The sequence below is a fragment of the Sceloporus occidentalis genome, unplaced genomic scaffold (assembly GCF_023333645.1).
Source record: "Sceloporus occidentalis isolate IW3139 unplaced genomic scaffold, rSceOcc1.0.p SCAF_1, whole genome shotgun sequence".
NCBI classification, from domain to species: domain Eukaryota; kingdom Metazoa; phylum Chordata; class Lepidosauria; order Squamata; family Phrynosomatidae; genus Sceloporus; species Sceloporus occidentalis.
In genome coordinates this window covers 40,584,330-40,604,456 of record NW_028316981.1, presented here as the reverse complement: position 1 = coordinate 40,604,456, position 20,127 = coordinate 40,584,330, and the positions used below count along the sequence as shown (strand labels likewise).

At 45.1% G+C, this 20,127-nt stretch overlaps 4 protein-coding genes across 6 annotated transcripts in view; 2 read left to right on the top strand and 2 right to left on the bottom strand.

Moving 5' to 3' along the window:
- LOC149321331 (contactin-3-like) overlaps window positions 1–20,127 on the top strand; it is a 251,310-nt gene that overhangs the window by 24,349 nt on the left and 206,834 nt on the right. The window lies entirely within an intron of this gene.
- On the top strand, window positions 5,104–7,613 carry LOC149321334 (uncharacterized). Of its 2 annotated transcripts, XM_089495968.1 has the most exons (3): window positions 5,104–5,964; window positions 6,076–6,321; window positions 6,661–7,613. In XM_089495968.1, the coding sequence occupies exons 1-3, from the start codon at window positions 5,487–5,489 to the stop codon at window positions 7,455–7,457; spliced, it is 1,521 nt and encodes a 506-aa protein (XP_089352094.1). In that variant the 5' UTR covers window positions 5,104–5,486; the 3' UTR covers window positions 7,458–7,613. The 2 variants fall into 2 exon arrangements, with proteins under 2 accessions (XP_089352094.1, XP_089352030.1); XM_089495904.1 differs by having other exon boundaries at window positions 5,104–6,321.
- Window positions 7,902–9,377, bottom strand: LOC149321333 (uncharacterized). The gene is made up of 4 exons (XM_089519695.1): window positions 8,740–9,377; window positions 8,476–8,631; window positions 8,229–8,363; window positions 7,902–8,110 (listed from the first exon to the last, which is right to left on the bottom strand). Exons 1-4 carry the CDS (start codon window positions 9,095–9,097, stop codon window positions 7,974–7,976), a joined length of 786 nt encoding a protein of 261 aa, XP_089375821.1. The 5' UTR covers window positions 9,098–9,377; the 3' UTR covers window positions 7,902–7,973.
- Window positions 9,183–11,444, bottom strand: LOC149321332 (uncharacterized). The gene is made up of 3 exons (XM_089511121.1): window positions 10,435–11,444; window positions 9,751–10,263; window positions 9,183–9,197 (listed from the first exon to the last, which is right to left on the bottom strand). Exons 1-3 carry the CDS (start codon window positions 11,074–11,076, stop codon window positions 9,183–9,185), a joined length of 1,170 nt encoding a protein of 389 aa, XP_089367247.1. The 5' UTR covers window positions 11,077–11,444.

Genomic DNA, 20,127 nt, shown 5'->3' with positions numbered 1-20,127 from the left:
CACAACAATTCATAAAGGATGTTGAGAAGGTGGAGTGTGTCCAGAGGAGAGTGACAAAAATGGTGAAGGATTTGGAAATCATGCCCTATGAGGAGTAACGTAGGGAGCTGGGTATCTTAATCTGGAGAAGAGAAAGTTAAGAGGTGATCTGATAGCCCTGTATAAATATTTGGAGGGATGTCATATTGCAAATAGAAAAAGCTTGTTTTCTGTTGTTCCGGAGACTTGGAGCAGGGGATTGAATCTACAGCAAAAGAGATTCTACTTAAATATTAGGAATAACTTCCTGCTGATAAGAGCTATTCAGCAGTGGAACACACTGTCTTGGAGAGTGGTGGAGTCTCTTTCTTTGCAGGAACTCAAACAGAGGCTAGATGCCTATCGGTCAGGAGTGTTTTGATGTGTATTTCCTTCATGGCAAGGGTTTGGACTCTTCCAACTCTGTGATCCTATAATTCTAGAGAAGAGCTTGTGTCTACAGTGACTGGCATCATTGCTGAAAAGAGCTGGTCTTATACCATGCTCAAATCTTTTTGTAGAAGACCTGGAGACCAGAGTTGTTACTAAGGAGAGTCGGAAACTGTGTTGTTAAGATTTGGTGAACCTTCAAATAGGCATCAAGAGCCCCCTACTTGAGCGACCAGTGCTAGAAGGTTTCTGAGGTCTGAGAAGAGAGAACTTCAGCAAGTAGTCCTAGAAAAAGAAGCACCCTCACTATCAGGAGCAACAGGAAGATCCTAAGAGCTATCTTCCCAATTGTGAGAAATTGTTTGAGGTGGAGGTCAAGGGAATATGTTCTGAGAGAAAAACTACTGAGAATTTATTTAGCTGCAAAGACTTTCTTGTGAATTACAAATGAAACTTTGGATATTTAAGCTAAGTACATTTAAGCAATCTTCAAGCTGTTATTTGAACAGTGACATTTTATCCCCTTATGTAAATAGTTCCTTTACTAAATTTCTTAATATGTTCATTTTAAAGATTTGTCTCTAGTGGTGGTGTCAATCACATGGCTATGCCATAGGAACCAAGGTTCTGTAAGGTACAAGGAGCTTATTTTTGTGGCGATAGTGAAAGTTTTTATAGCAGTAAGCCTTATCTACTATATTAAAGAAGTACATTGCAACTGCATCAAGGAATTTCATAGACCTAAGTCTCAGAGTTCTAAAAAGTAAATATCCATAGTATATGAACACACACAAGAGATTTGATTTACACATTCTGGTTCATATGGTGATGGATATACTTAATATAGTTATGTGCTCTTTTCAAAGAATGGTTGTAATGGATATGTTCCTTGTTTTTACATTATAATCAAGATACTTGGAAATTTCATATTCCCAGCTGCTGTCTGTGTTATATAAATTCTCCCTTCTCGTCTCCTTACCAGTATTTTGGTAAATTAAAGGAACTACACACACACACACATTGTAATCTCTTCACACTAATGTTAAAATATCTTCTAAATCACATAAGCTGTATACCTCAGATGAACTAATCCTTCTGTGAAACTGTGTCCCTAAACAATATGAACTGCTTTGTCATGCAAGATAAATTTAGGTAATAATTATTAACATAGCATGTGCTGATTTCATATAATCTTCTCTGTGCTTTGGAGATTTTATCTCTACAGTGCTTGTTTCCACCCCACCCCCTGCCTCTACTAGTTTCTTTTTAAAACCGCATTGCTGAAAATATGAGTAAAGATTGCATGAGTGGCAAATGAATTCTGCAGTACTAGGATATGTTGGGGTTTTATAAGTGGGCTTCTCTTTTCAATAATGCATGTTTGTCTGGTGGAAAGGCATCATGTTGCAGAAGGATGACATTTAATTTTTCCTAGTTGCTAAACCATCGTTCAGATCTGGGATCTTCAGATGTTCTTAGAATATAGTTTCCATCATCCCCAAGCAGGATGCCCATTAGTCAGGAGAAAATGACCATTTAGGTAGAGCAACGTCTGGAGACCCCAGGACTGGAAAGTCTCTGCCAGATTTTCAGTTTAAATCACAAATTAATTATGCAGTCTGGGCAAGTCACTTTTTTCCAGACACAGGCCCTCATTAATAAATATGACTTATAACAGCTTACTTCACTTTCTGGTGAAGGAACTGCATGAGAAGGATATGATTTTGTATTCTCAGATGTAGAATTAATGTGGGCTGAATATTAGCAACAGTAGTGAGCAGGTATTCAAACAGTGTGTCTCCAAAAATGTCCATATAAGGACAATAATGACAGACAAGGAATAGGAGGAGGATGAAGTTGTGCAGTTTTGCAAAAGACAGCTTTAGTTTGTAATCTGAGCAGGTGGTTGTAGAAAGTCTCCAATCCCACTGCTCTGATGGGGGTGTGGGTGGGCAGCATTCAGTCTAAGGACCATGTATTACCAAACCCTTTCCAAATATTACCTCAGGGTTAGGTATTCCTGTGCTTTTTATATTGTTAATGCTCTTTAATGTTAAACTATTCAACCTTCTATAACTTTGGAACTAGCAGATAAGGAGAACAGTAGATTGTCTAGGACTAATAAGAGTGAATTCATCTAAATTCCTTGCTTTATGTCCAGTTTCCCTCAAGCCCCACTTGTTGTTGTTGTTGTTGTTGTTGTTGTTGTTAACCACCTTCGAGTCATCCCTGACTGATGGCAACCCCATGGATGAGACACCTCAAACATCACCTACCTTCCACTGCTCTGCTTAGGAACTGTAAATTCAGATACATGTCTGTCCTAATTGAGTCTATCCATCTGCTGTGTGGGCCTCTCCTCTTTTTACTACCAGCTACCTTTCCTAGCTTTACTGTCTTTTCTAATGAGTCATGCCTTCTTATGATGTGTCCAAAGTACAACAGCCTCAATTTGATCTTCTTGGCTTCTAGGGAGATTTCAGGCTTGGTCTGTTCAAGGACCCATTTGTTTTTCTTTTTTGCTCCTCCAGAATCACATCTCAAATGAGTTGATTTTCTGCTTTCTCCACTGTCTTCACTGTTCATCTCGCACATCCATACATGGTGATGAAGAATACAAGTTGAACATGAGTCAGCAGTGTTATGAGGCAGCTAAAAAGACCAATGCTATTTTAGGCTGCATCAATAATAGTATAGTGTCTAGATCAAGGGAGTTAATAGTGCCACTATATTCTGCTTTGGTCAGGCCTCACCTGGAATACTGTCTCCAGTTCTGCACACCACAATTCAAAAAGGATGTTGACAAATAGGAACGTGTCCAGAGGAGGGCAATCAAAATGGTGAAGGGTCTGGAAGCCATGTCTTATGAGGAAAGATGTAGGGAGCTGGGTATGGCTTGGAGAAGAGATGGTTAAGGGGTGATATGATAGCTCTGTTTAAGTATTTGAAGGGGTGTCACACTGATGATGGATCAAGCCTGTTTTCTGCTGCTCCAGTGGATGCAAGCTACAGGAAAAGAGATTCCAGCTCAACATTAAGAGGAATTTCCTGACAGTAAGAGCTGTTTGACAGTGGAACACACTCCCTCAGATACTGGTGGAATCTCCTCCTCTGGAGTCTTTAAACAGAGGCTGGATGGCCATCTGTCAGGGATAGTTTGATTATGATTTCCTGCATGGCAGGGGCTGTAGTGGATAGACCTTGTGGTATCTTCCAACTCTATGATTCTATGAATACAATGGATTGGACGATTCTAACTTTAGTGCTCAGTTGTATATCTTTACACTTTAGGATCTTGTCCAGTAATTTCATAGCTGCCCTTCCTATTCTTAGTCTTTTTCTGATTTCTCGACTGCAGTCTCCTTTCTGATCAATGTTTGATCCAAGGTATGGGAAACCTTAAACTATTTTGATTTCCTCATTGTGTAGGTTGAATTTATGCAGATCCTCCATGGTCATTATTTTTGTTTTCTTTATGTTCAGTAGTAAGCCTACCTTTGCATTTTCTTCTTTGAACTTCCTTAATAATTGTTCCATGATATTTTCTGCTAGTAGTATGGTATCATCAGCATACCTTAGAGTGTTGATGTTCATTCCTCCTATCTTTATTCTTCCTTCTTCTGAGTCTAAGCCTCCTGTTCATGTGATATTTTCAACATACAAGTTGAACAAATAGGGTGATAGAAGTCTTGCCTTGACCCCTTTGCCAATTGGGAACCATTATGTTTCTCCATATTCCACTCTAACAGTAGCCTCTTGTACTTGTAACAGTACAAATTTCTCATCAGGACTATCAGATGTTTTGGTACTCAAATGTCTTTAAGAGCCATCCATAACTTTTCATGATCTGTGCAGTCAAATGCTTTGCTATAGCAGTCTCTAAATCACATGATGATATTTTTCTGTAATTCCTTGATATGCTCCATTAGTCATCATATGTTTGCGGTGTGATTCCTAGTGCTGCTTCCTTTCTTCCTTTTCTGAACCTCGCTTGCACCTCTGGGATTTTTCTCTGATTTGAGTCTGTATTGCAGAATTTAGAGCATAATTTTGCTTGCATGGAAAATTAATGCTATGGTCCTATAGTTGCTGCATTCTTTTGTGTTTCCTTGTTGTGGATATATATTGATCATTTTCAGTCTGCTGCTGACCATTTTGTTTTCCATATTTATTGACATATATAAGTTAACACTAACGTTGCTTCTATTTGCGTGGATTGTAGCAGTTCAACTGGAATATCATTTGTTTTCCATGAAACTAGGATTTGACTGAGTGTTCACCTGTGCTCTGTATAGTGGAATAAGAAGAAAATTAGTTTCATATGCTCCTCTTGGATTCAGATTAAAATCTGCTTTGACTGTCATACATAGGAAATTGCCTAATAGTAAGTGGGGCAAATGGCCCAATTAGCTCTGCATTGTCTAACAGCTCTCCAAGGTTTCATAACTAATACTTTAAAATGATGAGACTTAGGCGGGTTACAGACGGGCAAAAAGGGATGTACTCATGACGTCATGAAGGTAGAGCCTTCAGACGGGCTTTCCCTGAATGCCGTCATGAACACGCCCCCCGCACGCCTCAAGCGGGAAGAAGCGGCATTAAAAAGGTGCTGCTTTTTTCCGCTTCTTTTTGATTTGCGGCGTACGTGCGCATCTCCGTCTGTAAGCCCCTGCACCGATACGTCAGAATTGCTACGCCGCAAATATAAGTTGCCGGTTTAAAAGCTCCGTGTCAGCTGCGTCGCATAATGGGTCGGGGTCCGGGACATGCGTGGTTTGCAGTCAAGCTTAAATTGCAACGTCCGCTGCCATGCAGCTGTGGAAGCTGCGGCACAGCTGCGGCGCATTTTAAGCCTCGTAACCCTAACCCTAGAGCCACTTGTGCGCATGCGTTGCTAGAATCGCGGGAAGTTGTAAGTTTTGCCGGCGGATGTTTTGGTTGTAGAAAGTGATAAGGGAAAGTTTGGGATTTAAAGTGACCCCCTACACACATTCCTGCGCCATTTTCACCTGGGAACGGGCACAGTTCGGCTGCTCCTGGCACAGCTGTGTGGCGGCTCCCCTTTGCCACCAGGCAGGATGGCACAGCCATCCACCAGCACCCCGAAAAAAGGCAGGGGGACGTCTTGGTCTCATACTGAGACGGCTGACCTGATAGCTATATGGTCCCAGCCAAATATTTTGCAGAAACTGGAGCAGTCCTACCTGAATGCTGACACATATCGAGAAGTGGAAGAAGCCATGAAAGTCAAGGGCCACAACAGAACCTTGGAGGAGTGTCGCCGAAAATGCAAGTCGCTGAAATCTCAATACAAACAATACAGAGATGCCCTGGCTAAAGGTACTACAAAGGGCGCCCCCCCGCCCTTTTACAAGGAGCTGCATGCTTTCATCAAAAGTGATGGAAGCATCAGACCCCACAGACTAGCCACCAGTGGGGAGCGCGTGAGGGTCCCGGCGGGCCAGCCAGCCAGAGCCGAGCCTGTGGTGGTGGAGGAGGAGCAGGAGCAGACCCCGGAGCTTGAATGTGCCCAAGACCTTTTGATGCCTCGTCAGGGTAAGATGTGCCAGGGCCCCTGGGGGGAAGGCAGGGGGGAATGGGACAAGGGGAAGATGTGGCCCCAGGGTAGGCACAGGCCAGAGATGACCCTTGTCCCTTGTCATATAGGTGAGGAGCAGGAGGAGGAGGAGGAGGAGGAACACCCCGACTCAGGTGATTCCTCCAGCAGCCAGAGATTTCTGGACCCCCGTGCCGTGCTCAGACGAATGTCTGCTGAGGCTGGGAGCTCCAGAAGGAGACCACCATCTCGTGCTGGATCCTCTTCCACGACCAGCAGCTACCGTGACCGTTCACCTCTCTCTCGGGCCAGTGCACCCGCCAGCGATGGCAGTGAGACCGAAGAGAGTATGCAAGGTAAACCTTATATTTTTGTTTATAAATGCATGGCTCAACTGCGCAATTGTGGCATGTCTCATTCACTGCTTACTGTGCTGGTATGTTTGCAAGGTTGCTGTGCAAGTAGGATTGTGAGTGTCCCTGGCATGGTCATGTCCTGCATGTGTCCCACATTCCTAAGGCACCCCTCCCTTGCATGTAAATCTGTCCTTTCCCAACGCCCTTAGTTTGAAGCTCCACCCTTTGCCACAGCTTTGAGTGAGAGTTCCTGCATGGCAGAATGGGGTTGGTCTAGATGAACCTCAGGGTCTCTGCTAACTGTAGGCTTCTATGACTCTCTGCTTGTATGTCCCATAGTAGGAGGACGAACTGAAGCAGAACAAGAAGAAGAAGGAGAAGGAGAACCTCCTGCAGCTAATCCCATAGCTGCCATGTCAGCAGAGGAGCGCCTTGCCACCAAGAAGAAAAGGGTCCGTCCGTCAGCAGCTACTAGAACTGTGGCAGCTGTGGATGTGCTCAAGGTTTGCTCAGAAGAGAAAATGACAGCACTGATGCAGCAGGCGCAGCGAGCCTGTGATGAAAGGGAGAGGAGCAGACAGTCCCGCAGGGAGCTCATGGAAAGGGCACTGGAAGTTCAACTGAGGGGCGTTCAGAACCAGGAGACAGCACTAGAGAGGTCAGACCAACATCATGAGACCACAGTCCAGGAGCAGAGGCGACTCAACACCAGCATGGAAGCGCAGACTGTTCTGATGGGGCAAATGCTGGAGGTCATGAGGGGAGGGCAGGGTGGCCCGAGACGCAGAAGGGTACGTAGGGAGCAGGGTGGAAGAGGCAGGGCTGCTGTCCCCAGGGTCGTGGAGGAAGGGGTTGAGCAGCAGGAGCCCCCAGCAAGAGGTGGAAGAGGCAGGGCTGCTGTCCCCAGGGTCGTGGAGGAAGAAGTAGGGCCACAGGAGCCCCCAGCAAGAGCAGTCCCTCCAGCTGAGGAGCAGGCAGTTGCCATGGAGGTGGAACCGGCTCAGCAGCCTCTGGCTGGCCCATCCTCCAGCCTCTTCAGTCAGTCAGTGGCAGTCCCACCGCCCACACCCCGCCCCCAAAGGCAAAGGGCAACTAGAGGGGGCCTGGGCCTGGGATCAAGGGGCAGGGAGCACTGAAAAGGCACTAGGTCCCATGATGTCCCATAAAGACATCATTTCGCCTCCCAGGGCATGTGTTCCCTCCCAGCCCATCTACCCTATTCTACCCTTCCTGTTCTCTCCTCCCACCATGCCTGGCTCACTGGTCCCCAAACCAGCAATCTCCAAACTCTGTCCTCCCAGGCGTTTGGACTTAATCTCCCAGAATCCCCAGCCACCTTGCCCTGTGGTCTGGGATTCTGGGACATGAAGTCCAAATGCCTGGGAGGACAGAGTTTGGAGATTGCTACCTCACACCACTCCTGCTTAGCTTTAGACTGCACAGTTGCGCCTAAGCTATCTCATTCACACTCACAGCCACACCGCCGCAGTTGCGCATAATTAACCACACAAATTTTTTTTTTAAAAATAAACTTTTTTATTAACAATAACAATAAATTGTTTTCACTATGTACATATATACAAAAGGAAGGGGGAGGGTGAAGGGGGGTGGTGAAGGGGGGATGGCAGAGGGGGCAGGGAAGGGAAGCTGCTTCAGGGAGGGGGAGGAGGCGGTGGGGCGGGCAGCCGGCGGAGGAGTTCCTGGAGAGTCTCCTCCATGGAGGAGACTTTCTCTGCCAGCTTGTCCACCTTTGCTTCGATAGCAGCGAACCTCCTCTCCGTCCGGTTCTCTGTGGGGGGAAAAGAAAGAGGATGGTTAGGATCAGCCTGTGGAGCCCATCACCCACTCCCACAGGCAGGGTTTCTGGGTGCCCCCACTCCCTTCCCTGGGTTCACCACTACACTTACCTTGCTGCCGGGCTTGGAGGACACGATCCAGGGCACTGGCATCGAGGGCCAAGTGCCCTGGCTGTCCTGGCAGGCGGCGGCTCGGCCCAGGCTCCTCTTCCTGCGCGACGGCGGCAGCAGCAAGGACATGAAGCCCTGCAAAAGGGGAAGGAAAGGCCCAAGTTACCATGCTGGCATGGCAGATAAGGGCACAAGTGTCGTGGGGGCTGCAGGCAGGCAACCCCCACCCCTCACCCTGGGGACCTACCTTCCGCCAGAGGAGCCTGCTCTGGCTGCGGAGGGGCCACAGCAGCTGGTCCTGGCTGTGGCCCACCCTCGGGGACATCCTCGTCCCCCGAGGATGGTGGAGAGGGCGACCTGGCAGGGTGCCCTCCCTCCCTCCGCCTCCGCCTCGGCCGCACGCCTGCAGAAGGGAAGAGGACGGATGGCATTGGCACCATGCAGGAAGGAGAAGAGGGCAAGGGAAGGGTCAAGGAGGGGAGGACAGGGCATGGCAAGAGCTCTGGCTTACCTGGAGGACGGCGATCTTCCGGTCTGGGCCGATCTCCCCTGATCCACAGGTCCTTCAGCCGCGAGAAGAATGGTGGCTGCCTGTCAACCGGGGGCGCCTCTCCGAAATCCTCAAGGGTTTCGAAGAACGCTGCCTTCAGAGTTTTAAATTTAACTCTACATTGGTGCAGCGTTCTTTGAAACCCTCGGTTTCGGAGGGCACGAGATGCCTCGAGGAAATGCCCCCGGTTGGGCTTGTTGGTGCTGGCCATCACCCTCCTCGCGGCTGCCTGTGGCATCAGGGAGTCCAGGAGGATCCCGACCTCTTCATCGGTCCAGTAGGCGATTCGGACCGGGACCCTCCTGCGTGGCTCTGCCATGTTGATCGCCGTCCTGGGGTCTTTCACAGTTGCGCACGGGTATATATGGGCACCTGTGGCTCTGGGCCGTTAGGCCACGGTGGTCCTAGGCCAATGAAAGCTTTCAGAGGAGCAGTTTGAATCTTTCCCCCAATAGATGCCCTCTGAGTACCCCATTGATACATTCAAATGGGCCATTAGGAAAGCTTGAATTTGAGGGAGATTGATACATTGTCAAAGGGGCAATTGGCAGTTGGAGCTGATGTATCTTTTTCACCCAGGAAAACAGGCGCCAGGAGACCTTTTGTATGTGTGTGTTTGTGTGTGTCCCCCTCAGGCACGTGGCAAAACATGCCCACAGCACAGATCAGGAATGATAGGCAGACTCAAACTGTGGATAATGGGATACATTTATTCATGTGCTTATGCTATTACAGTACAATGCACTCTGACATCACAGATGATGGCACAGGAGCCATCCTTCAGATTCTCCTTGTCAGGAAAAAATCTGCCAGGGCATCCCTCACAGCCTCCCCTGCTGACTTCTTGGCATTCTCTTCATCCCTTGTGATTGGTGCCGGGGCGGGCAGCACAAAACGGCGCCTATATCGCATGCCCTCATCCAGGACCCTGCCCTTGGTCTCACAGATGTTGTGCAGAATGACACATGATACCAGGATGGGCACCACGTTCTCCTCTACCACCAGGAGTGGGGCAGTGAGACAGCGCCATCTCGCCTTCAATCTGCCAAACGATCTTTCCACGGCCCCCCTGACGCGATTCAACTTCTTGTTGAAGATCTTCTGTCTGGGAGTGCGTGGGGTCTTAAAGGGTGTCATGAGCCATTTCCGAATGGGGTAGGCAGAGTCAGCCAGTATCAGGGGCCCGATCTGCTGGCCTCTGATGTTGATGCTGGGGTTCCCTTGCACATAGATGCCAGCCTCCATGGCCTCGTAGATGAGAGAATTCCGTGCCACCCTGGCATCGTGTGCTGACCCATGCCACCCGAGCTCCACGTCCACGAATCTTCCTGTGTGGTCACATGTCCCTTGCAGGATGACAGAATAGGAGCCCTTTCTGTTGACATAGGCATTCCTCAGCCCCAAGGGTGGTATGATCAGGCAGTGGCACCCGTCCATGAGGCCAACCACTTGTGGAAAGCCGCGGCGACCAAAGGCATCCATAATCTGTGGGGGAAAGGAAGGGAGAGAAACAGAGGAATTGAGATGACAAGTATGTTACAGGTGCGCAACTGCACCATAGCAAGAGCAGCAAATGTACAGTGAGGGGGTGACACTTGACACAGAATACCACAGGGCTGCCAAAGATTAAAGGGAAGGTGGTGTGGCTGTCCCTACCTCACGTGCGTTCCCCAGGTACACGGTCCTTGACAGCAGCAGCTTCTCCATGGCCAGGGCAAACTCCACCACGATCTCCCCCACGGTGGCAACGCCAGTCCCAAACAGCGCTGCCGTCACAATATAGGTGGATTTGTGTGCCAGTGAAAAGACACCAATGGCCACTCTCTTCTCCACCGGGATGGCTTTCCTCATCACTGTGTCTGCCTTCTCCAGTTCTGGGCGCAGGATGCCCACAAGCCTGTGGAAGAGGGCACGGGGCATTCGGAAGAAATGCCTCCATTGCTCGTCAGACCATATGGTTGAGACAAAGTTGTCCCACAAGTCGTGCGATGCAGGGACCTGCCAGCATCGGCGGAGACGTGCCACTCTGGCCAGGGCCATGGCACCGCCAACAGTAGCCATATGAAGCGCTATGGCAGCCGCTGCCGTTCGCTGTTCTGTGCCATCATCATCATCACTGCTGCTGTCATCCAAGTCTACAGCTGTCATGGTGGTGGATGATGGGACCTCCATTGCAGTGGCAATGGAGGCGGAGGGGGCAGAGGAGGCAGGGAAGACGGCGGTGGCAGCGGCGACAGCTGTGGCTGTGCATTGCAGCTTCATTAAGACCACAGGGAACAAAGGAGAGGAGGCATCCATGATGCCAGTGGTGGCACTCGCAATGCGCAAGCGGGCAAGGATGCCAACACCAGCTGATCACCAGCTGGCAGGAGGCCACCTTTGTTCTTGGGCAGGGCGGGGAAAAAAGTTTAAAGGGACCTGGGCCCTTTAACGGTGCACATGCGCACTTTGCAGTTGGGAAAAGGGAACTTGCCGGCTGCTGGCTGACTGCCGCAGCTGCGCACTTCTCATGCGGCAAAAGAAAAAAAAAAGCCGCGGTTTGCGCCGCCCGTGCGGAAGCTGCTTCTCTTTTTGCAGCGTCCTCCGAGGCGGCCGTATGAAAGCTCCGGGTCCGAAATGGACCCAGGTGGGGCGTCTTCACTGCCCCCCGTGTGGAAGCTCCAACACCTGAAGCACGCCCCCGGGGCGGGCCGTCTGGAGGCTCCGTATTGAGCTGAATACACATCCAAGACGTCTTTCCCTGCCCGTCTGTAGCCCGCCTTAATATGGGATCTTTTGCTTGCAGTGTGTGTACTTGGAGCACATTATGGGATCACTCTGATGTCTTGAGAAAATGTCCATGAGTTGCTTACTATAATAAGTTTTGATGCTTAATGGTTATTCTTCATTTTTTATGCAAAAGTATAACTCTCCTACCATGCCTCATTCCATATTTTATAGCTCTAAAACTTTATCTGTGTTCTGGAAATTGTAAATTCAGTAGATTGTAATGTTTCTTGCTATTTTGTGAGCTACCATGAGTCACTTTTGGGGAGACAGGGAGCATGAAAATGAAATAAATAAATGCTGGTGATACCGTCTAGTTTTTTTCCCCTGTGCAAAGGAGACCAATTTATTTGAGACTTTAGCTGAGACAGAAAATTTTAGACTAGTACTTTTGAAAATGGTTGGCAGAGTCAACCAGGGAGTAATCTTTTGCTTCAGTTCATTTTAGATCAGTTATTAGTAATAAAGCAAAAATCACTGCTTGCTGAGAGCAGTATGTAGGGCCTGTTAACTTGGTACACTGGTGATTTGTCAACTCTGGCTTTTCATTGATGGTACAGTATCATTGCTGAATGATATTATTATTTTAAAGAGTCTTTTCCCCTTGTCATATAGAAATGCAGTGAATTTATCATAGTATACAATGTGAAGATGAGCTCTTTTCTTTTGCTAGTATTTTGCAATTATTCATACAGTTTTAGAAGTAGTTTAAAAATATTTTTGCTCCAGCTTTTTAGAAAAAGGATGTGGCTGAAATGTTCCATATTTACATGGCATTCTGCTGCCATTTAGTGCCTTTACGTTAGCCAACAACTACATTAAGGAGCACAACATAAGCATTTTGATTATTTCACCAGCATTTCCATAACACAAATTAAAAATCTGTCATCTTTCCAAATATAAAAATGCCTGGCACAAAACTTACAGAAAGAATTATGTCCTGTCCATCTGCCACAAGATGTAATGTTTTGCTTTAGAAAGTGTAGAAAATGAATCTGGGTAAAGAAAATTTCCTAGATTAGTGACATCATGATAATATAACTCTTGGTGCAGCAATGTGCACTTTTTAGAAGCAGGATATTAAGCAAGAGCATAGCTAGGATTAGTTTTTCTTCTCACCTATGTTTAATTTTTAAATATTTAGGGGCACAGATATTCTTTTATCACAATTGCATGTGTCTTACATATTCTTGAGTGTGGAATTTAAAGGTCTTAACAATATAACTTTTAGGATGAATTGTGGGTCTAAGAGTAGATAGATAAACCTTCTGTTTTAACATTCTCTTACCCAGAACTATGGGTGATATTTATTATAGATGAAGTAGGGTGAGACACAGCAATTCCGAGAGCATTGGTTGAATGGAAGTACCGGAGTTAGGTTAGAGATCACAGTGATGTAGTGTCCCCGTGAACTCCAAACTAGCACATTGAGGGAAGATTTCCAGGGGTTTTTATGTGCTACAGTTAGCCAGAGGGCAAAGGTGTTAGTCTGTATGGGGTGAGGTTATCTTGTTTGACAATAGTCAAGGGAAATGGGAAAGGAGTTAAGGAGTTAAGCCGGCTCATCAGGTGAGACATCTAGACAATCATCACCCATTTTTCTGATTATGGAGGTGATGGGGATCCCATTCACAACTCCCAAACTACCTGCTGGGCTAAGAGTATCATTCTAAAAAGGTCCCATGAAGCTGACCTCACCTGGGTGTAGTGCGTACATGTCCCACCGCTCAGAGGATTATGGTGGACTGCATGGCAGGGTCCAGCTGGGGTCATGTGGAATATCACACATATGCCAAAATTCAGAAAAATGCAGTTTGGCTAACAGTACCATCTGAAAATAAATTCTAAAAAGGGAAAATAAGAAGTTTTGGTAGTTCTCATCACATAATTTGGTGGCAGCAGTGGGATGACAAAACCCATGGGGCTGCCACAATAGGAAAATAGTTTGGTGAGTGGGACTCACCGTGACAGCCATCACCCTTGTTATTTAGTTATATCCCACCTTTTCCTGACTGCAGTGTTTATAACAAAATGCCACCAATAGTAATCATAATATTACAGTAGTCCAGACAGCATGTTACCAAAGCATGTGTGTGTATGCCAAGATCAGATCTCTCTTGGAATAGGCATTTCTGGTGCATTAGTTTTGTTTTGTCTGCATTAAGCTTCAGTTTACTTACTCTCATCCAGCTCATTCCTGAAACACAAGCAATGATATGGCTTTCTTGAAAGTGGGTAGAGAGTTGAACCTCGTTAGCATGCTGGTGGCACGGGACCCCAATACACATGACAAAATACTTCAGATAGATAGATAGATTCTCTCCTATTGATTCCTGTCTGTTGTAAACAGTATGGGGAACAAAAGGCCAACAGCCAAAGCATCCAACATGAATCGCCAACACCGCTTTTTAATCTCATCAGGTCTCCAAATCTCATTGCAGAGATATGCCTTAGAAGATGCTGTGCCTGATGGTATCAAAGTCACCAAGGGGACCATTAGAACTAACATAGACACGCCTCTTATCCAGCTCCTTCCATAGGTTATCCAGCATTTGGTCACCTTTCTTTCCCATTACCTTCCCTTAGGCCTGATTGAAATTGATTTAGATTATTTATTTATTATTTTATTTCCAGGATTTATATCCCTACTTTCTCCCACAATGGGATTCAAGATGGGTTACAATATGTTAAAAAGACAAAGCTAAAATATTGATTACAAAAGTTAAAAAATAAATTAAATACTACTGACATTAAAACATAAAATAAAAACAACATTGTTTAAAACAGTAAAGATCATTTAGCATAAAAACAGCACACCACATTACTCAAATAAAATCTACCCACCAAACACCTGTCTAAATAAAAATATCTTCAGCTGCCGGCAGAAAGAAAGCAGGGAGGGGAGCAACCTGATCTTCCATGGCAGGGAATTACATAGTCTGGGAGCAGCCACGGAGAAGGCTCTCTCCATAGTCCTCACCAACCACACTTGTGAAGGTGGTGGAACTGAGAGAAAGCCATCTCCTGCTGATCTTAGCACTCGGGCTGGCTTGAGATGAGATGATAATAATCCTTCTCATATAGAGAGAGCCTGGAACTGGGGCACTCCAGTTCCATGCCTAAAAATGTCATATTGAAGACCAGGTGGTAATTAGCCAATATTCTGGACCTTATGGAGGGCTTTTTTCAGCAAAGGCTTTTTCACTACATCTTCTGTAAGAATATATTTACCATTCTCCTTATTAGTCCACACACTCATGATCCAGAAAGGCACCTTGGGTCCTGTGTAAGAAGATCCAATCATCCAACATGTATGTAGTGGCTCTCATGTCCTCAGGGATTATATCCAGAACATCAAGCTGCACAAACTGAAATAGCAAGAATCCAATACACATGTAGTGGTTTCACCTTTTCAGGGATTCTGTTGACATCTCCAAGCTGTACAACTGAATTGGATCCAATCACACTGAACAAATGTGCCAACTTTGCACCCACAGGACCTGTATCAACTACAGCAACCAAGTCAAGGTGGATCCAGATGATATCATCTGCAAGTATTATCATTTTTCACAGTGGGCTGTCAAATGATGTGCATTCTCTTCTTGTAGGCTCTGTGGCTGCCTTCACAGAGTAGATCTTCTACTGGACCCTTGCTCTTTATGCCACTTGTTTCATATTCACTGGCTCTTTTGTATACCAGTGGGGTAGCATGGCTCCAGTGTACATGAGGGATCATGTCCACCACCCTGGCTATTTCGCCATGTAAAGGTGTACAGAGCTATCAACAGGATCTTCTGACAAGACATCATAAAACTCCTTCACAGCCATTTGGATCCACAAGCCTCTTGAGGTGGACCATCTGGAGCACTGTGTCTGGAGTGTTGCGTCAGCTCAGTTTAAGAATTATAGTGACAGGCTGCAGTATGTAAGATGTAACTAAGATGGTAAAAGGTCTAGAAACCAAGCCCTATAATTGAGAAAGCTGGTATGATTAGCCTGGCAAAGAAAAGGCTGTGTGGTGATACATCTTCAAAATTCTGAAGGGCTGCAACATAGAAGATAGATGAGTTTGTTTTCAGCAGCTCCAGGGGACAGTATCCAAAGCAATGTATTCAAATTAAGGAAACTCCAACTAAACACTTTCTCATAAGACCTCTTAGATAGTGCAAGAGATTGCCTTAGAAAGTGGAGGACACTGTCACTAGAGATTTTTAAGTAGAGGTTAGATAGCCATCTGTCAAGGATGCTGTAAGCTTGGATTCCAACACTGGCAGGGTTAGTCCTTCAGGTACCATCCAACTCTGCATTTCCATGGGTCTATGAAATTATCAAGTGTATGCTACTTGCTTCGATAGGAATTCATTTTTCTCAGAGAAGGAAAAAATACACTTTAAAACAAAACTTAAGAGTAAATTAGAATATATAATGGAGATGTGTATGTTAAGGCAGGCATATCTTAATACCCATACATTTCTCTCCCCCCCCCGCCATAAAGTACTATATATGAGAATTTTGATAAAATGTTTTCATGTAGGATATGGTTGTTGATGTTTACCTTAATGTTGCAAGTTAGTGTAGGAGTGTTCTTCCTTGACACTTAAAAATATTCACTTGTTTTCTTTTCTTTCTTAAAATCTTTTTAACAAGAAAACTAGACCCTTTTATTAACAGCACTGACTTTAGTCAGTAGACAAAACCAAATAACGATTTAAAAAAAACAAAACAGCAGAATGACAATCTTAACTGGTCAGATTCTGTTTGTTTACTTGTTTTTGGAGCTATTTTCTATGTGGTCTGTTATGTAATAAATAATTTCTTTCTAACTGAGTGACTGCTTTAAAGTTGTCAGCACTTTCTTAGATAAATGCTAAAAAGTTTTGATTCATCCATTAACTAAATGGATAAGAGTGCAGGTTATTTTTACAAACGGATAATTGGCCTAACCAGGAGATGTGGCCATCCAGCTCATTTAGCCCTTATAAAGCTTTGTGATGCTTAGACAGCAGTCCTCAGGTACAGTTTGGATACTTAGGGGCTAAACAGGCTGCCCCTTTCAGTGCTGGACTGGGGACACAGCAACTACATGTTGCAGCCCTGATCTGGCATTTCTGCAGCACAAAAAGGAGCTTCAAAAAGCAGCTCCTTTTTATGCTGTGGAAAGGGCATCTTTAGCACTGTGTCAGCATCCTCTGGTGCTCCTTCTGGCACTGCGCCATCTGGACACAGTGCTAAAGGAGTGCTGTGGCACCGTCCGCCATATAGTTGCGTGCACGATGTGATGGTGGCATCAAGTGTCTGAGTGGGCTTCATATGGATGCCACACCCCCACTCTGCCCTGTATAGGCTGATAAATGCAGTAATTGAAGAAACCTGAATGGGCTGTAGACTACTGACCTTACAGCTAAAATTTACAATTTGACTTTGCCAAAAAGACTATTTGGATAAACCAAATGTTTTGGATATTTTTTCATATATTGTTAACCAATTTATATCTTTTTATATGACCAAAATTGGTTTCATTTTGAGGCAATTACACTAAAATGTTACTTTTCATTATTTAACTTAATCAGCTGAAATTAATCCACTCTTTAGAGCCACAAAATGTGCTTATTAGGGCAAGCTGAAATACAGAGCCTGCAGAATAATAAAGTGCACAGTAAAGTAGCATAACATTTATTATATTTCAATTTAAAATTTGGGTCATTCCACACATCTCACATATTTAACATTCCATGTAATCTTAAGTAATTACATGGAGTGGAAGAGTGTACAATTTTCTTTTCTTTTAGGCTGGAATACCTTGATACTTTTTACCAAGGTCTTGTTTCTTTGGATTTTAGCTGCTTACAGGGAGCATACATCTTGCTTGTTATAGCAGCTGCACTGACTGTTACCTTGTCTTGGGCAGAAACCAAAGTGTTGGTTATGCCCTATAAAGTGCTATAGGCGCGTTACAGACTGCCCTCAAGCGGCCGTTCTCCCGCCGCTGCCATTAGCTGTGGCGGGAAGCCCCAGCGGCCAGACCGCGAGGCTTCCAGCCACAGCGAAAAAGGAGTGCCAAAACGGTGCTCCTTTTTGGCCCCTGGAAGTGGCTTTGTAGTTTTGTTAGCTATTTAGCCTTCCCTCTTTGAGAGCTCTAGTACCACAACAAACTACACATCCCAGTATTCCACAGTATTGAGCCACAGCAGTTAAAGTGCATGTTCTCTTCCCTTAGTGGTCTACCTTTGTCATTTATCATCAGAAGGGTGGTAGATGGTTTTTTTCTTTTTTTCTTGGAGCAATCAATTTAGTGTAAATATTACATTAATTGATGGAGGGATGGGAATTCTGTAATATTGTTGCTGAAATGCAAAACATGTAGCTGAATGACCACTATACTTTCTAAACCAAGATTTATTCAACCCAGGCATCTCCGGGAGCTTTTCAAGAACTGGAGAATCCCATTCATTAAAAACTGCCAGAGAAGCCCAGGTTGGATATAATAAATAATTTATTATTATTTATTAAATGATACTACACGTATGACTGGCTTGAAAAGGCTTATTAAAAATTTTTTTTTCCAAACAACAGAACTGTTCAAAGGGAAAGAAAACAATATATTATTTTAGTTTCCTCATTTAGACATGTATATTTTCTATTCAGTTTCATTGAAATTGCCTGTATGCTGCAGAGATCCCAGCTGAGATAGGATTTTGAGTCAGCCACAGGCAACTCCACAACTGTTACCTGCTAAGACTGCTTTCTAATAAGCAATACTGAGCAAAGATCTAATGAGACCCCCAAGGAGCTAAGTGTCTGGTATTCTCATCCCATCTTTGCCCTCTTTTTTGTTGTTGGCATAAACAAGTTGCCCAGCATGCAATTAGCTTAGGCCTTTATCATACACTTTTTTTTGGTCACAAACCAGCCTGTTTTATTGTTCATGAGTTACTAGCATACTAGATATTTCTACATTTAATGTGTGGGATATTGTTCCAGCCAAAACTGTGTTTCACATAAAGTACTGTATAAGACATTCTTGTGCGACAATTCATGAGTTTACAGATCAATATTTAACATAGGAGATTATCAAAAAGGAAATTTGTGCTGGGATAAACAGATTTTATCACATGGTCAGGAGCCTGGGCAGTAGGCAGCCCATATCCAACCTGGGCTTCTCTGGCAGTTTTTAATGAATGGGATTCTCCAGTTCTTGAAAAGCTCCCGGAGATGCCTGGGTTGAATACAGGCTGCCTACTGCCAGGGTTCATGGCAGTGCAATAAGATATATTTCAGATGATTACAACTTGCATCTGTCCTGACACAAATTTTCTATGTGATAATCTCCACCTTGCATCCAAGGTTCAAATAGTGTGGAGATCTAGGGCAGAGCCAAAAAGTGGTTCCTTCTCATGACTATTTTGATAAATGTGGAAGGGCAATCCCTCTCCCACTTTACTTGTTGGATTGGGAAGATATGGTGGAAAAGAGGATAGAGCAATCCATGGTGCAGGACACATGGCCCTTTCATGGTGTGGCGGCGGCATAGCTAGGGTTAGGGACCACAAGGCAACCGCACAGCCCCTAACCCTAGCATGTACTGGCTATGCCATAATGGCGGGGCCCCATGTATATGGGTGTTGCCATTATGACATAACAGACGCATAGCATCTGCACGTCACGCTGTGCTAGTTACATCATGAGTGCACCATTGGCGGGATAGGGTCACCATTGACAGTCAGTCCCAAGCCCATATTGTACTCATTACCTCATTTTGCCTTCAATTTCTGTGTATTGTCTTGCCCTCACTAGTGTCGTATACTGTACACAATTCTAATCGTCTGCAGTAGAGGCAGGAATCATGCTACCCATGAGATATTGTTGGACTGCTAGTATAGGATTAGACAATGAGGTATCTCAAACATGCATACACTATTTTAAATTGCTCTGTGTGGTTAGATAAATAAGACAATGTGGTGAAAGAATTGTGGCTAAAAGATTACCATAGTAATTATAGAATCTGGCTTTCAGTGGAGAACCTACAATGCAGGTTTCATGATCCAGTGCTATTTATCTGAACAATCTTGAAAAGAAGAAGGATGGTATGAGTCTGTCAAGGCTTCACAATTTTCAGAGAAAAATCCATTTCATCTTTTAGCTGGAACAAAAGCCAATACAGGTGTATCTTCCCTTGGGCAAGAATAGCTTTTTGTTGTAGCTTCCATCTACTGATGCTCCAACAAAAACATTTTTTTTGCCCCCATTCTTTTGCTGCAAAAAACAGCCCCTTTTCCACCAGTTTCTCAAGAATGTCCCTGAAGATGATAGAGAGACGTGACTAGTGGGGTACTTGAGGGTTTTGTGCTTGGCCTGATGTTGTTCAAAATCTTTTAAAATCGGGAGGAAAACCTTCAGTGCCCCAAAGGCAAGCCTGCCTGACTTGCTTCCTGCCCCAATAAGTGGTGAGAGATCCTGTGGGTCTGAATCTATGTGAACTTACCCTCCTCTATGTAGATGACCAGAGACCTGATGCTGGAAATAAGCTTAACCCACACAGTTGTTGTTGTTTGCCTTCAAATTGTTTCCAACTTTTGGCGACCC

Bases quoted from the DNA above. Each gene is read 5' to 3' on its own strand.
- LOC149321334 (XM_089495904.1), top strand. From the start codon at position 5,487: ATGGCACAGCCATCCACCAGCACCCCGAAAAAAGGCAGGGGGACGTCT. The intron at 6,322-6,660 runs GTAAACCTTATA...TATGTCCCATAG, and splicing joins GACCGAAGAGAGTATGCAAG to TAGGAGGACGAACTGAAGCA.
- LOC149321333 (XM_089519695.1), bottom strand. From the start codon at position 9,097: ATGGCAGAGCCACGCAGGAGGGTCCCGGTCCGAATCGCCTACTGGACC. The intron at 8,632-8,739 runs GTAAGCCAGAGC...TCCCTTCTGCAG, and splicing joins GGAAGATCGCCGTCCTCCAG to GCGTGCGGCCGAGGCGGAGG. The intron at 8,111-8,228 runs GTAAGTGTAGTG...TTCCCCCCACAG, and splicing joins CCTCCAAGCCCGGCAGCAAG to AGAACCGGACGGAGAGGAGG.
- LOC149321332 (XM_089511121.1), bottom strand. From the start codon at position 11,076: ATGGATGCCTCCTCTCCTTTGTTCCCTGTGGTCTTAATGAAGCTGCAA. The intron at 10,264-10,434 runs GTAGGGACAGCC...TTTCCCCCACAG, and splicing joins ACCTGGGGAACGCACGTGAG to ATTATGGATGCCTTTGGTCG.